Genomic DNA, 17,284 nt, shown 5'->3' with positions numbered 1-17,284 from the left:
CGCGCTCTCATAGGCTTCACACTCACAGAAGAGACCGCGCTGAGAGTGGGACAGGCTCATCTCACCAGTACACTTCACATCACAGGAAAGCATCAGAATGACTCTTGTGACTATACTGTCAGGTATTATATTGCTACTAGTTAAATGCAGAAAATATGAAGCAGAGAGAAAGGACTTGATGAACGAAACTGAAAGATTATGAATGACAGGACAATTAGTAAAGCACAGAGTACTTAAATGTGCTATGAGTAGAGAAAGTAATAGATACTCGCACCGCTCCAGAGGAGGGCGCTGGTGACACATCCGAGCTCAGGCCGCCGTTCAACCCCGAAGAAGAAGCGGCACGTGACGCCACGGTGACGTCGGGGTGAGCAGCCGAACCCGGAAGAGAGAGAGAAACGCTCGAGCGGAGACACATAAACAAACGAACCGAGCTGAAAACATCGAATTAAACCACCAGACCTCATAGAACCGCAGTGAACATCAACATGGACGGTAGGAACACTCGTGTTAAACACTCACCGACTTCTATTAGGAATGTGGTTTGATCAGATTTCTGTACTGAGTCCTGATCTTATTCTGAACTCTGAACTGATCTGCTGTGTCACCACACACACACACACACACACACACACAGTTAACCTCTGTGTCACACTGTAGCTGAACTCGTTTATCACTGTTAACAGTGTTGTCTCACACACTGAATGATTGATTGTTGTGTGTTTCTCTCACACAGACACACTCTTCCAGCTGAAGGTGACTATCTCTCTCTCTTTCCCTCTCTATGGATGCACTAATGATGGCAGTCTCGTCTGATCTTTGAATCTCGTCTTTTTCTCCAGTTCACGTCGAAGCAGCTGGAGCGGCTGGCCAAAAAGGCAGAGAAAGACTCCAAATCCGAGCAAGCCAAAGTGAAAAAGGTAGAGAGCCGACGCGTGACGTCACTGCTCCCGGGTGTGTGTGCCGCGAGAGTGACGTCACTGCTCCCGGGTGTGTGTGCCGCGAGAGTGACGTCACTGCTCCCGGGTGTGTGTGCTGCGAGAGTGACGTCACTGCTCCGGGGTGTGTCGCGAGAGTGACGTCAGCTCTGTCTGAGATAGCCATCGGGACGTGAAGAGACTTTCTAAAGCCAGCGTGACAACAAATGTTTTTGAACCAAATCACCAACCCTACCTTGAAAACCTCAGTCAGGGGCGTGTCTGTTATCTTTATACAGGTGCTCATGGGTAAAGGCACAGGTTTGTCTCAAAACCAGTCATAAGTAGCACAGGTATATTTGTAGAAATAGCCAAAAAAATAGTGTATGGCTCAAAATTATCGATTTCTCTTTCTTGCCAAAAATCATTAGGATATTAAGTAAAGATCATGTTCCATGAAGATATTTTGTAAATTTCCTACTGTAAATATATCAAAACTTAAGTTTCTGATTATTAATATGCATTGCTAAGAACTTCATTTGAACAACTTTAAAGATGATTTCTCAATATTTAGATTTTTTTTGCTCCCTCAGATTCCAGATTTTCAAATAGTTGTATCTCAGACAAATATTGTCCTCCTAACAAACCATACATCAATGGAGAGATTATTTATTCACCTTTCAGATGATGTAGAAATCTCAATGTCTGGTTTTGTGGTCCAGGGTCACATTTACAACGAAGTTAAATTCTCTAAATCATCTGTGGAAGGCGTGGGACCATAAAACATTCGTCCAATCATGTTCCTCGGTCCGAGGGCTACGATAGGCTGTCCTGCCTGCTCTCTGAAGTCACCTATCCTTCCTTTAGATATCCTACATGTAGCTTTTCATTTCAAAGCAGTCCTGTGATCTCCTCTTCTGATTCGCGTGTTTAACTCTCCAGGCTCTCCAGCAGAAGAACGTGGAGTGTGCGCGTGTGTACGCAGAGAATGCCATTCGCAAGAAGAACGAGGGTCTGAACTGGCTGCGCATGGCGTCTCGTGTGGACGCCGTGGCCTCGAAGGTCCAGACAGCCGTGACTATGAAGGGGGTGAGGCGACGACTGTGTCCTGATCGCTGTTCTCAGCATCTCTAAGCACTGATCTGAGTCCAGCCTTTATCCTGCTCTGTTTCAAAAGTCACGAAAAGCATGACGCAGGTGACCAAAGCTCTGGATAAGGCTCTGAGCTCCATGGACCTGCAGAAGGTGTCGGCTGTCATGGACAAGTTCGAGAGCCAGGTTCAGAATCTGGACGTTCACACCTCGGTGAGTGTTGAGAGCCTTTGGATCCTTTTTGTCGTGAGCGTTTGAGCCCAGGCCGTTGTTCTGAGAGCCGTCTGTTTTGGGTGTTTGTTCAGGTGATGGAGGACTCCATGAGCTCTGCCACCACGCTGACCACGCCGCAGGAGCAGGTGGACGATCTGATCCTGCAGATCGCGGAGGAGAGTGGCCTGGAGGTGGAGGACCAGCTCAGTCAGCTGCCGGCGGGAGCCACGTCACTGGGAGAGACGTCCGTGCGCTCGCAGGACAAAGAGGACCAGCTCTCCAGACGGTACGTCTCCAGAGGCACCACTCCCAGTGTTTCATGTCTTTGAAGCTGTCGAGTGTGTGCGTTTCTTCTGGTTTCACTGGCGACTCGTACTCTGTGTTAGTGACTGATGTTGGTGTTGTGTTACAGGTTGGCAGCTTTACGTAACTGATGGCGTTCGGAGATTCAGTCAAACTTTCCCTGCGTGGAGGACGCTGGTTTTTATAATCCAGTCCATTTAATACACATTATCTCCCATACTTTATGATGAAAACATGTACTGTCTCTCCTTCTTCTTTGTCAGCTCTTTATTTCATCAAACATGACTGTGTCTGTCAAAAGAGCACAGGTCATTCCCCTCTTTATTTCTGGACGAGAAGCATCAGGAAGCTCGTTTCTACTCTACGCAGGGCTTCTGATGCAGAGGAGGGCTCTCTGCTCATTGTCTTTTACTGGCACGGTGTCGACTGAAGTTTGCATATGTATTAAAGCTGATAAGATACTGATCTGTTCATATGCTAGCAGAGCTCATGGTGTATTACACAGCGTGTGAAATGCAGAGCTGCGCATGGTTTTCTCCTGAGTTTGCTTCGGTTCCTCATGCCTTACCAAGGTGCTTCTTGCGTTCAGTGCCTCCATCATATTACAAGAGTGTATGAATCCACCCCATATTTAAACACACACACACACACACCATAGTGTAACTGAATCTCATGTTCCTCATGTTTCTGTAAGTCTGCTGTGTTTCCTCCGGATCGGCTCGGGTGTGGGATTAGATCAGTTTCTTGTGAGCATTGATCATGTAAATAAATAAAATCATTCTGATATCACTTCTCAGATGCGTCTTATTTGGCATGTTCCAGTGCACCTGTTTTTTCAAGCATCCTAGTAAACAGTTGACATGATGATGTTTACAGCTCGTTCATCACTGTATAAGGCTCTGGACTGAACCTGTAGATCGCTGCTTATGGATCCTCACTGACTGCAGCTGGTTCTGAGCTCACATGGACACAGAAGCTCTGTTAACATCACCGTTCTGTCGATACCATCCAGAACAACACCAGATATCACACTTCTACACCAAAGTAATGCTGAAGACATACAGTGGATGTTAGGAGATGATCACATCAAGACGCTGTTCAGTTTGGGATATGCATCATGTCATAAATAACTAGATGTTTTAGAGATAATTTACACTACACACACATGCTTAATTATCATTACTGTGTTTTAGTGAAATCAAGCACGTTATACGTTTTCTGATCTTTCTTGATTGGATGTTTGTTTTTGTTCTTTTTATTGAATAAAATTGTACAGTTACACAAGTCTCTCCTGCTCACCAGAGGTTTCATTCATCAATTCTGTGAAATATGTGAACAATTTAATGACTTTTTTTTATTATTCGAGAATGTGTTAAAGTGTAATTTATTTCTGTGATGCGCAGCTGTATTTTCAGCATCATTACTCCAGTCTTCAGTGTCACGTTATCTTCAGAAATCATTCTAATATGATGATTTGCTGCTCAAGAAACATTTCTGATTATTATCAGTGTTGGGTGTTGTACAGTACAGTTGCACTGCCTTTGTTTTGTATCGACTGATTGACTAATGTGTTTAGAGATTGGCCTTTTTTAATGATTAATCATGTAGTAATGTGCTGATTCATTTAGACAGGTGGCTCCACTTCTACATTCCAGTGTCGTGGAACACAAACATGTCAACATAATGATAAAGTGACACAATAAGAGAGGACACATGACACATGAGGATATAAATAGCAGTCGCTGAATGGCGGAGCAGCAAACAATGCATGCACTGGTTTCTACAGTATTTCTGTAATATTCTGATACTGAAGTATCTCAACACATTTTTATTGACAAGTCAAGTGGAAACATTAGAGAAGTAAAATAAGCGAGGTTAGTCCACGATCGCCTACCCTAACCAGACTACCTTCCTCTCTCCTATCCCGGTCTCGTGAAGCACGTGGTTATTCCTGCAGGGGGCGCAATGTTGCTCAGAAACAAAGACCGATCTTTTCACATTTCGGAGGACATTTATATTATGTGACCAAAACCCGAAACTGTGTCGCTTCAGCTACTGTTCGGATAATAATTTACACTTGAATAATGATGGAAACCTACTTAAAGGTCGCTGTATTGGAGTTACGCAGTGAAGAGTTCTTGCTTGGACCAATCAGAGACGCCGCCCGCGCTGCTAAACCCCTCCCCCTTCCAGACCGGTTTCCGCTCTGCTGCTGTGGTGTTTCTTCAGGGAGTCGCCCGTAGTAACCGCCCGAGCAGCTCAGACCGGAATCACGAGCCAGCATGACGAGAAACACTGATCCCCACACACGGAAATACCGTCTCTGAACCGTGCGTGCCGGATGTTCCAGTCCAGGCCGTCATGAGCAGATTTAAAGATGTTCTTAGCGGACCGCGGCTGTGTTTGAAGCAGTTCGAGGACGAGTATTAACGCCTCTGATGAATCGGTGATTGTACTGACAGCTCTCGGTGTCGTGGCTGGTGGAGACATGAAGACGGTGCTCGCGTTGAGCTGTCTGCTGTTAATCGCTCAAGCGGAAGACCCCGAAGAACCCGACCGGAACCCGAAGCCCCTCCAGTACCTGTACATCGGCGACGGCTCCTCGCAGGAGTTCGAGTTTCCCCAGAACACGCCCGGAGTGATCGTCATCTCCAGCCGGTACCGCAGCTCCGGAGGCCGGAAGGGTCGCGAGAGCCTCAAACAGACGGTTCGGGTGAGATCTCTGGACCCGGACGTGATCTCCATCCTCAACGTGAGTGACAGCGGACGCTCGGGAGCCGTGAGCAGTTACGTCATCAGCATCCGGTCTGGGGTGCCGGGCACGGCTCCGCTGCTCATCCAGCTGCTGGACCTGTACAGAGACTCGAGCCGGTTCTGATCGAGGAGCGGAGCGATTACTCCATCAGGGTGGCGGCGGGCGGCGATGACCCCGGGTCCAGCGGACTCGCGCACTTCTCGGAGAACCCCGTCCTGTTCGCGCTGCTGCCGCTCATCTTCATCAACAAGTGTGCGTTTGGCTGTAAGGTGGAGGTGGAGGTTCTGCTGGGTCTGCTGAGGAGGCCGGTGCCGCTGCTGCTGGGCGTAGCGGGTCAGTTCCTCATAATGCCGCTCTATGCGTACGGGCTGTCCTGCCTGGTGTCCCTTCCCAAGGCGCTGTCGCTGGGGCTGGTCATCACCTGCTCGGCCCCGGGCGGAGGCGGGGGGTACCTCTACAGCCTGCTGCTGGGCGGAGACGTCACCCTGGCCATCAGCATGACCCTCATCTCCACCGTGGTGGCGGCCGCAGCCATGCCGCTGTCCTCAGCGCTGTACGGCCGGCTACTGGGGGTCCACGCCGCTCTCCACGTGCCCTTCGTCAAGATCCTCGGCACGCTGCTCTTCATCGCCATTCCCATCTCGCTGGGCATGCTGGTGAAGCTCCGCCTGCCGGCCGCGTCACCCGCGTCCTGCCTGCTCGCCCTCATCCGCCCCTTCAGCTTCGTGCTCATCGTCGGGGGGATCTTCATGGCCTATCAGATGGGCTCCTCCATCCTCGCCAACGTGCAGCCTCCGATCGTGGTGGCGGGTGTGACCGTGCCCGTCTTCGGGCTGCTGGTGGGCTTTGGCTTGGCGCGGCTGGCGGGGCTGGCGCCGGCTCAGAGGAAGACCGTCAGTATCGAGGTGGGCGTGCAGAACAGTCTCCTGGCGCTGGCCGTCATGCAGCTGTCGTTCCAGCGGACCGAGGCGGACTACGCCTCGCAGGCGCCCTTCATAGTGGCCCTGAGCAGCACGTCGGAGATGCTTCTGCTGGTGCTGGTGCACATCGTCCAGCGACGCCTGTGCCTGCCGCCCGCCTCAGGAACCGGCACCTGATGGCCAGCTACAGCCGATCGCTGCCGAGCACTACTGCCAGAACGATCCGCGGACCGCTCAAGTGTTTCTGTCTCACTACCAAAGGCCTTCGCTCGTTGTGACCGTGTTTGTTTCAGCCTCTTTTTTAAATCAGATTTTAATTAACACAGACTCCTGTGCATTAAGATGACAGTGTTTACGAAAGATATGAGATATTTTTCTAAGTAATTTTGCGATATGTTATTTTGTAATTCGGATGCTTTGTTTGTACCTTGTTTGGAGATGATGATGATGATGATGTTGATGTGATTGAATCATGTGCTGAAACAGTGGTGACATGTGATTAAATGCTTTTTGACAAGACAGAAGAAGTGTCTTTCAGTACTAGCACCGTGACTTATATTTATTCATGCCTGCAGAGTTCAGCGGGTGTTCTCGTCGAATGCAATGCAAGTTCAAATCAAAGTCGACCTTTTTCAAATTTCACAAAACACCTTCAGTATGCAGTGAGCTGTTAACTCTTATCCTGAGTGCTCTGGGCAGTTGTGTTAACTAGGCACATGCTTATCTTTAGTGCAAAGCTCATCTGAAGAGCACTGGGGCCGGAGTCACAAAATATTTGTAAGAAATTCTTACAAATTCTTCTTAGCTGCTATTTCTTCTTTTTTAACTTAGGAATATTTTGGTAACACTTTACATAAATCCTCTATGTATAATGAATTATAAATGATTATTAAAGGGTATAATGCATTGTAAATATTCATAATGTGCATTGTAATACATTATATCTTGTAAATAATTATAACCGAATTTGAAATGCATAGTGTTACAATGTATTGATAAGTGTTATAATGTATTAACTGTGGTTACAGTTATTCATGAGATTGTACAATGCATCATAAGGTGTATTAAAAGGCATAATTAATGCATTAAAACTACTTTTATAATGCATGATACATCAAGGCTGTGTAAGTAAAGTGTTACCAATATTTTGCATTTCAAAATAATTTCTTAAGAATGTACTTATCTTTTTCTTACAATATTTTTTTTTCTAAAGATTAAACTTAAAAAAATTAAATAAAATGTTCTTAACAAAACATTTAAGAACTTTTTCAGAAATTTTCAAGAATTGCACTTAAATTCTTACAAACATCTTAATTCATCTTAAGGAATTTAGCTTCTTACTTTTTCATAAATCTGTCCCCTGATCTGAAAAGTTTTTTTTTTCAGCAACTAAAAAGGCAAATATTGATGTTGGTTTGTGGGTGTTTATTGGTTGGCTTCTTCTCAGAGGTTAAGCACATTTGCTCGTGCTGTTGTGTCATGCACTGAACTTGTGTTCATTTTGAATTATACTGTAATATGCAATGGACCCACTTAAACTGTCACCCAGCCCTCTGTTCTCTCAGGTGTTAACTATGGCTGTGAGAATCTTGGCTTAAGAGCTTGTCCTGTCTTATTTCAGTGAGTTCAGCTTGTTCACCATCATGACTAACATCTTCTGTTGAAGGAATAGTTTACTGTCATCATTTACTCATCTTTGTCTCAGTCTAAACTCATATGATTTAATTTCGAACCCCTGGAGTTTGGAGTCCTTTACTCTGGTTACCTTTAGATATGCTTGTTGCAGCTTGAAGCTGTGGAGCCCAATGACTTTAGGTAGAAACAACATTCTTTACACGTGTCCCACAGAAGAAAGAAAATCATAATAGTATTAAGATGAGAGATGATGACAGAATATTGATTTTCAGGGGAAATATCCCTTTAAGCTGTGCATGAGCGTGATCTTTGCTCTAGTGGTCTCTGCTCTCTCTTCTGCTCGTCTACAGTTCAGGGATCGATGTGTTGATGCATTGTTTATTGTATTGATTGTATTTCTCCATCAGTGCATCAGCAAAAAAAAAAAAATGAAATTTGTTCCTAATGAATGCATTTGTTGTAACACATGGCAAACCTTTGAAATGCTCTCAAGTTTTCATATCCACATATTCAACATTAGTCGCACAGTGCTCCTCTGCTGAATATGAGTTATTTTAATGATCAACAGGAAACGTTTAATCCGTGTGAAACTTCACAGGAACAGAAAACACAGTTTGTTTTAGTTGTTTATGTTAATAAGAACATTATCCTAGATAAACAAAAGCTATATTGCAGTATTACATTACACGTCACTAGGGTAACATTAATAAATACATGCATAAGAACTGGATTTGAACTAAACATTTTTATCATGTTAATAATCTCGTTAAATGTATTATGCACATCATTATTGCCTGATTTACCATTATGGACAAGAAACTATATTACACAAATATTATTACTGATACAACACAAACATGTAGATGATTATTGTACATAATGTGAGGTGATCGGTGCTTGCACGGAGAGGCTTTAAAACTCGCCACAAATTCAGGGCGCAGATGAATAATTGCGTCTAGTTCCTGGTAATCATTAAAATATTGGGGTGTGGCTCAGAGAAGTGTAGCAGTTCTGTGATTGGGTTGACGCTCAGTCTTTGATTGGCTGATAACAGAGGCGCCCGTGACGATTGGTTGCTGCGCGTTCTCTCCGAACCAATGAAAGCGCGCGCAGTAAAAGCCTGTTGCTGGCGATAGGTTGCTTTCAGTTCTCTCACAACCAGTGATAACTCCGCTGTGTAGCGCGCGGCGCGGGAGATGAGGGTCATGTGTGCGCTGGTGTGTTTTATCTGTGTAGTGTAATTCCACACGGGATCGATTGAAATGATCGCAGCATGTTGCGCGCGACACCAGACGGAGAACATTCAGCGCGCGCCGCCACCATCACAGCTCTGCTCGGTAAGACTTACACCATCAGCCGCTTCTTATGCTCGTTATGACACTCATGTCTCGTGTTTGTGTAGCGCGCAGAGCGGTGAAGAGAGCCGCAGATGACGAGGCCGAGCAGCATCTACAGGAGTCATGTGTGAAGCTGCTGATGAGACACCAGAACACCTCAGAGCTGCTGCTGGAGATCACAGTGAGTCTGAGACGACACCCACACAGCAGCAGCTCAGTCAGTCAGTAAAGACTATAGTGGGAACTGATTTCCGGGGCAGCTCTTACTTTTGTAATGGCAGTGTTAATATATAAATGCATCTTTCCAGAAGCAGCTGAAGACACACCCAGCACTGCACATCAAACACACCTCAGTAGAGACTGCAAGACCTGAAGTGTGTGTGTCTGATAAGAAACACATACAAAATGTGCAGTGATGGGGATCAGGGCCTAGTTCAGACTGTCAGCAAAAATAAGATTTTTCCCAGTTATCCAGATGGGTTTTTGAAATTCTGAACAGTGAAGAAAATAAAAATGAAATCTGATTTTTTTTTTTTTTTTTTTTTTTTTTCAAATCTGATTCAAACAACATATGGAGGGTACGCGGTCATTGTAACGCTTCACAATTCAATTTTTACTTCATAAATTAACAATTGCCATTTTCTTTCCCTTTTTCAATTTTACTTTTGCTAAATTGTGACTTCAGAAATCATCATTTGAATAAATAAAATCTAAACCATTTTATTTATTAATTTCGTTGTTTGCAGAAAATTACAATGACAATAAAGGCATTCAATTCAATCAAATTCAAACCATAAAAGCTACATTTGAAAAATATTATAGCCTACAGTAATCTGTTATGCTCAGCTGCCAGTTTACACAGACTTGCGGGCCTTTGGACGTGGCATCAGCTGCCGCCGAGTTACATAATTCGTGATAATGTTGTAGCCTGCTGAAAAAACCTATATGCAAATATTTATAAACATTTATAATCAAATGTAGTGGCTGATGTTTATGAATAAATCTTTGGCCTAAGTCTCCGGTGGTTAGCTATGCGTATGTGTATGGGATAGTTTTCTATGGGAGGAAATTGCTTCACGTGAAACTTGGCGTGTTGCATTCATATTCTGACACTTAACATGCAATTTAGCTTAATTTGCTTCCATATTCTGTGTCACTGTTTTAGTAGCATACATTAAGCCACGTTAAACGTTTGTGAAACAGTCTGCGGCACACCCCCGCGCTAATGGTACAGCGCAAATTGTAAGATAAAAAAAAATGGAAAAATAGAAAATTATTTAGATTTTTATTCAAATTATCTTTTCTTAAGTCACAATTTAGTGAACTGAAAAAAGGAGAGAAAATGGCAATTACTCATTTATGAAGTGACTGAAAAAAAAAATGACGAAGCGTCATTTTGTGAAGCGTTACACGGACCATACGCCTATGTCATTTATTATTATTATTATTATTATTAAAATTTATTTGAAAAGGAACCATGTACAATTTTAACATAAATATTTCCATTTCATGCATTGTACCGAATTTAGCGAATAGCTAGTTTTCATCCGCGGTCCCTTGGCAGGTAATCATAATCACAAATAAACATAAGAACAAAACACCAAACGCATACAATACAGTAATACATATACACATCCCATCAGAGCCTGTTTATAAAGAGATTTTAAAGGTTTAATAACAGTTTCTCCTGCTTGACCCCAACATGTCAGACAGCATGACCAATGAGAAAGGTTGTAGCATGCATAAGTCTTGGCTACATCAGTGGGTAGACATCGTCTAATTTAAAGAAAATCTTTTCACCATTTATAAAAATATCTGCACTGGAAGAACATTCATTTTAGAAAAGTACATCATGCCCTTTTGTTTTACCAATGTTCAAGTTAAGACGCGATTGCTCTAACCACTGTGTAATACTTCCTATAGCAACATTTAACTTTTCAGCTGCTAACTCTGCTGTTCTCACATGTGTGAAAATAAATATTATCAGCACACATTTGCACTTGTATCCCTTTGCAATACTGCGGAAGATCGTTAATGTATAAACTAAATAATAAAGAGCCTAATATTGATCCTTGGGGTACGCCCGTTATACAGTTTAAGTAATTGGAGTGAACCCCTTTAATTTTTACACATTGCTGTCTATTTGATAAATATGAGGAGATCCATGCTAAAGCCCCAGATGACAATAGGAACTTAGATCATTTAGAGAGAAGAACGTTGTGATAAGCTGTGTAGAAGGCTTTGCACAAATCTAAAAATATATCACCAACTGTTCCACCTTTGTCAAGTTTAGATATTATTTGCTCTGTTGAATGTAAAGTAGCTGTTTCAGTAGAACGATTTACTCTGAAACCAAATTGCATACAGTGTAAACCAACCCTAGCTGTGTTAAGATAAGATGTCAGTTTTTCAAAAACTACCTTTTCTGTAACCTCTGAGACTACTGGTAATATGCTGATTGGTCTGTAGTTGCTTACCTCAAAATGATCCCAAGATTTAAAAATAGGAGAAACAATGGCTTGCTTCCATGCAGCAGGAAAAACACTGTTCTAATGATAAATTAACTAGGTGAGAGATAACAGGAGCTAAAGTATCTTTATGAGTTTTGAGAAACTTAGTGTCAAATTGCTGAACATCCCTGCATTTAGTATTTCTTAATGAGCTGATAACTTTGTTAACCTGTGTTTCGTTAGTAATGGCTAGGTTAAAACCTTGGCTATCAACATCAGACGGTAGAATATTTCTTTCCATTTTTAACCCCCCCCCCAGTTCATTAACAGAATTAATGAAAAAAAAAGTTAAAACAGTAGCGATGAAATAATCATCTAGAATAAATTTTTCTTGAACTTTGATCTTGAGATCTCCTGGAGAATTTATCTCCTCCTGTAGAAGACTATAAACATTTTTCCAAATCATTTTGCTGTTTCCTTTTGCCTCGTTCAGTTGGTGAAGATAATAACTTTATTTGGCTACTCTCAGATCTCGAACAACTTTATTCCGCAGTCCTTTATAACAAAAAATACTGGCATCATTGCCAATGCAACCCATGCAGATAGGTTGTTTACGTCTAGACGTACAAATCTGATTAGATCACTTGCAATTTATAGTGCAGACGGTCTGCCTGAAAAGATCTGATTTGAGAAAAAAATCCAATTTGCCTGTAGTCTGAACATAGCCCAGGACAGCTTTGAAAACCACTGACTTAAACCAGGACACACACACACACACACACACACACACACACACACACACACACACACAAAGCTTTTATATTTCTTCTTTGCATTTCTCTTGTTCTCTAGGTAATCTAATCTAGCTGTCTAATATAATTTACTTCAATGTCAACAAATACAATCTGAAAAAAAAGTATTACGCACTGTAAAGTTTACAGTGTTGAGTAAGTGTGGCCACTCACAGTGTCTTATGGAAGTGGTGACCATCCAAAAACAAGATGTGGGCCAATTTTCACATAAATACTCAGCTACTGAAGAATCAGATACTTCAGCCACTAACTCTGCAGGAGCGTTGTTCATAACTTGTTTATTGAGCATCTTCCTGGGAGAGATGAACAGGGCGGTACATATTGACCAGCAGCACTTATTGCACTAAATGCGGTCACATTTATACCCTGTTCTGCACTTATTGCCTCAATAGGATGAGGTTTCTGAACACTTTAGCCTCGTCATACACGTATTCCAGAAAATACATGGATAATGTGTCCTGTGTTATATCCCAGGACCGTTTGATTTTGGTTCCTTCACACTGCCAGTGATTTTCTGGAATCTGTGCTTGTGTTCACACACATCCTGTAAAGATCCTGTAAAGACAAGTTACATTATGATGGTAAGCTAAGCTGGTGTACAGTCTCAGCTTCAGCAAGGATAGTGAGGAGCTCACTGATCAACTCTGCATTCCAGTTTACACACACACACACACACACTTCAGACAGAGCAGGGAGACAGGACGCAAGCAGCAGAGTAACAGACTACCAGGGCAGAGCTGATAGAGCTAAGGACCACTAAGGTGGAGCCAATGGTACTGGAGACCACAGCGGAGCTTGAAACTGTGGTGGTTCTGGCAGAAACACAGAAGAGGTAGCAACAGAACCAACAGTGGTTACAGAGAGTTCATTGATGGCCTCATTGGCTGTGACAGGACAGGAAGAGGGTTCAGGAGTGAACAAAACCACCTCAGGAGAAGTGTGTGTGGCACACACAGAATATTGCTGGCCATAGCAGCACAGTCAAGCTGAGAGGATCAGATAAGGGAAACCTCCATTTTGGTCAGATGAGCCACATCAGTAAAGTCTCTTACATAGTCCTCAAGGCAAGATCTCCGTGACCGAGACACAGGAGCCTCACTGCTGGATCCACTTGGTCAAGTCTTTTGTAACGATGGTGAGCTCAGAGAAGAGGGAGAGTAGGATCCATGTGCAGTGAGTTCATTTAACAGAATAAGACTCGACAAAGAAAACAGGAAGCACTGGGGTATAACTACACAAGGAGTAATCAACAAGAAAACGCTCTGGTTATTAATGTAACTTTGGTTCCCTGAGAGAAGGGTATGAGTGTTGCGTCGCTAACGCTCATGGGGAAACTCCTGATACCGAAGCCTGATTTGTTCACGTTCGTGTAATTGCTATATTAGTTAGCTTTGAGTGCCATTTTGTCAGAATGTTTCGACTGAAGTGTCTTTGATTCGCATGCAGCCTTATAGCATGGAAGGCTACGCAACGCCCGTTCCCTTATCTCAGGGAACTGAGGTTACATTAGTAACCGGAGCGTCCCTTTCAATCAGTCTCTCCTGTTGCATTGCTGACGCTTATGGGGAGCTCATCCAATAGTGCCGTGCTGTAAGCACGTACAGAATGAAGCTACTCTCCAAACCCAGCACTGGAGCACCGGCTCCTGGAAGCATGAGCCAATAATGAGACCCAAGGGCTGAGGATTACATAACATAACACTCCAACCCTCTACATTGCAAGTAAATCACTCACATATGCGACTAAATCTTACTCTGGGAGACTAAATAATGTCTATCGTTAGCCCATTGGCTAATAAATTCTTAGATTTTACTTGCCAGTGTGTGTGTGTGTTAGAGGCTAATTACAAGTTTAGCACAGATATATTTTCACTCGCTGAACACTGAGCGCTCTCCGTCAAGCGATCTGTGCTGTTTCAGTTCATCTCAATGGATGCCCAGCGCACCGTAAACTCTAGTGTGAAGGAGCGTGACTCGCCGTCGCTTTGCTGATAGCGCTGTTTCTCACACATGCAAAGAGAGAGCGAGAGTCTTACTTACCACACTGACTCGACGCACTACATGTAAACCATATTCTTTGTTGTATTTTCCTGTCAAAATATAAGAGTTAATTTAGAATTATTCAGTTTTTAAGAACAAGAAAAAGATATGTCAGTCAGGGTTGCCAGGTTGTCACAACAAAACCCGCCCAACTGCTACTCAAAACTAGCCCAATCGCGTTTCGAAGGGGTTCCCCGTGGACATGAAAAACAACACGCGGCAACAGTGTTAAAGTAGCCCAATTCCGCGTGAAAATCGGGGACTTGGCAACACTGATGCCGGTTTCTCCTGTAGTGGGCTGAGCTGCGCAAGCGCAATCTCATTGGCTGGTGCTTATCTATTACCGTGCCTGTTTTGATTTCAGCAAATCAGTGTGAGCGAACGCTGACAACGTGATTAATATTCATGAACCCAGCAGCTCATTAATCCTTAGTGAGTTGTTTATTGTTAGGATAGTCAGTCCTTCCAGGATTTTTCAATCACTGAATTTATCGCAAAATCAAGCAAACTCCGCAAAACGGGCTGATCTCGAACACGCGACACCGTTATACACAGCGCTGGGAGATACAGTGAAGAAAGCAGTCTAATTCGCCACAGAATCAATAACATCTCTGTGGATCCTTGTGAGAAGCATTCAAATTCGGTGCAGAATTCCATTAAAGCTGATATCAAAACAAACGCCACTGATTTGGAGACCAGGAAAAACATTGTTCAATAAACACATCACCAACATCATATTTATATATGATTGCACCATGAATGCATACGTGTTCTTTTAACTGAGTTAAGACTAGTATGACACTTAAGCTATTGTTGGTCATTCAGGGTTTCTGTAAAAAAAATAGATAATACTAATAGTAATTATTATTAAAAGATATTACTACTACTAATTGTACTACTATACAGTCCCTCCAGGATTTCACAGAACTTTTTTCTGATCTTTGCAGCCTCAAAATTTGCTGTTATATTTCCGTCATTTCTTAATTTTTTGCAGTGAAAAAATATACCACAGACAACATTCTTCTAACACTGTTATGACTTTTCTGACTTCGAGAAACATTGTAGGGCTCCAGACTAACGTTTGAGGACACCAGCACCAGTGCCATTAAGTTCTACAGAAGGTGGCCCCAGCACCTAACAGTAAACACTCTAATCGCACATGTACATCTCCAAGATGTCTATCTGATGTCTGCATATGCAGGATGTAGGTTTATGAGTGCTTGCTCATCTGCAATATGTCTCTAAGATGTTTCCTGTCAAATGTCAAATAGACATTTATTAGAATGTCTATTTTATTAGAATTAATTTTCCTAATTAATGTTGTTCAGTTGCTTTGACGCAATCATTTTTGTTTAAAGCGCTATATAAATAAAGGTGACTTGACATGACTTGACTAGAACCCATGTAAAACTGCTTCTGAGGCGTTTATCAGATTACACAGATGTTTCCCAGATCTTTTCTCTGGTGGTGGAGTGGGCCTCACACCTATAGGACATTTTACTCGTATTCCTAGACTTAAGAATAAGAGTGATTCATAAAGGTTTGTAAGTGTTAAGCCTAGGTCTCCGCTTCTAAATTATTTAAGAGAGCTGGAGAGGTCATCTAACCTAGTTAGGAGTAACAAGATGGCAGCAAAAAGGAGACAAACACTTCCCAATGAAGATTGGACATATTGTAGTTATATGAAGATATGGAGTTGATCAAATGATACAAACTTGATTGTCAAGATAGTCAGTTTGTTTTTGTAACTGACAAAGAAATTTAATAACCTCTTCCACTCTACAAGTCAGTGCTCTAACTGTAGAAATTAAAGTAGCAATTACATTCTTTGGCTGAAAAATTGGAAAAATGCAGCAATGCACCGGTGATGACGGGGTCTTACATATTGTGGCACTAACCCCACCAAACACAACAGTGGCCAAAAGTAATGCATGGATTTTTTATTTTTTTTTATTTTTTTTCCTGACCCCACATTTCACTTAAACCATCAAAATATGAAAAAATAAAAATAAAAAATAAAATAAAACTGACCGGTGTTGCCAATTGCTTTCAGTTGAGTGTGAGTTCACTGATATATATTTATATTTATATAGATCAGTGAACTCACCTTTATAATGTCATGGAAGAGTCTCGGAATGTAGATAAAGTTTCTCCAATAAATTGATTTTTATTTTGGAAGTCACTAAATCTAGTGATAAAATCACTAAATTGGCACCATTAGCACATTGACTGCAACATAGGTTATTCATATTTCATTGGTCCTCTAGTTTTTGCATGTGTTCATAATTTCTTTGTATAACAGCATGGCCAAAAAATTGACCGCACATTTTGGCATGTTTCATTGCAAAACAACTGACTCTAAGCAACTATGCAATATGCATACAAAATCTTGTACTTTTTAATTTTTTTAATTTATTTATTTATTTAATTTTTTTTTAAGAAAGGTTGAAGATGTCATTTATTGTGTCTATAGCTCCGTTTCTGTAACTGTGGAACTCAAAATAAATAAAAGGCGTAAGTTTGTCACGTCAGTCGTAAGTGAACACGTGTGCAATATTTACAGAATACATTATTTACTATAGCTGTCAATAATGTATGAATGACGATTTTCTTATGTATATACTTAATTGTAACTTAAGATCCTGAGCAAGATGAATTGTTCATTGTGAGTTTGATAAAATGTTTTGTTTCAATTTGCTTAAGGCATTTAAAAATGAAAAACAAGTTAAAATGGGTAAATCTTCTATACATACTTTTGATTCTTCATTTTCTTTCCTGACATATTCCAATTAATGTTAAAACACACTAGAC

At 42.2% G+C, this 17,284-nt stretch overlaps 2 protein-coding genes and 1 pseudogene across 2 annotated transcripts; all 3 read left to right on the top strand.

Moving 5' to 3' along the window:
* Positions 1-335: 335 nt before the first annotated feature.
* Positions 336-2,947, top strand: LOC109074943 (charged multivesicular body protein 1a-like). The gene is made up of 7 exons (XM_042715837.1): positions 336-495; positions 737-756; positions 843-920; positions 1,860-2,006; positions 2,094-2,222; positions 2,315-2,508; positions 2,635-2,947. The coding sequence occupies exons 1-7, from the start codon at positions 489-491 to the stop codon at positions 2,654-2,656; spliced, it is 597 nt and encodes a 198-aa protein (XP_042571771.1). The 5' UTR covers positions 336-488; the 3' UTR covers positions 2,657-2,947.
* Positions 2,948-4,578: 1,631 nt separating this feature from the next.
* On the top strand, positions 4,579-6,719 carry LOC122135649 (P3 protein-like). Its single transcript, XM_042715831.1, is given in 2 exon segments — positions 4,579-5,386; positions 5,389-6,719. Coding segments are annotated over 2 exon segments (1,362 nt in total). The 5' UTR covers positions 4,579-5,013; the 3' UTR covers positions 6,378-6,719.
* Positions 6,720-8,917: 2,198 nt separating this feature from the next.
* The window catches only part of LOC122135703, a 33,307-nt pseudogene continuing 24,940 nt past the window's right edge, over positions 8,918-17,284 (top strand).

Source organism: Cyprinus carpio, chromosome A25 (assembly GCF_018340385.1).
Source record: "Cyprinus carpio isolate SPL01 chromosome A25, ASM1834038v1, whole genome shotgun sequence".
In the NCBI taxonomy this organism is placed as follows: domain Eukaryota; kingdom Metazoa; phylum Chordata; class Actinopteri; order Cypriniformes; family Cyprinidae; genus Cyprinus; species Cyprinus carpio.
Note: the sequence above shows the minus strand (reverse complement) of the source record. Positions and strands in the feature narration are given on the sequence as shown.

Excerpts from the sequence above, each read along its gene's own strand:
- LOC109074943 (XM_042715837.1), top strand. Across the intron at positions 2,007-2,093 it reads CAGCCGTGACTATGAAGGGG|GTCACGAAAAGCATGACGCA; the intron begins GTGAGGCGACGA and ends TCTGTTTCAAAA. Across the intron at positions 2,223-2,314 it reads ATCTGGACGTTCACACCTCG|GTGATGGAGGACTCCATGAG; the intron begins GTGAGTGTTGAG and ends GTGTTTGTTCAG.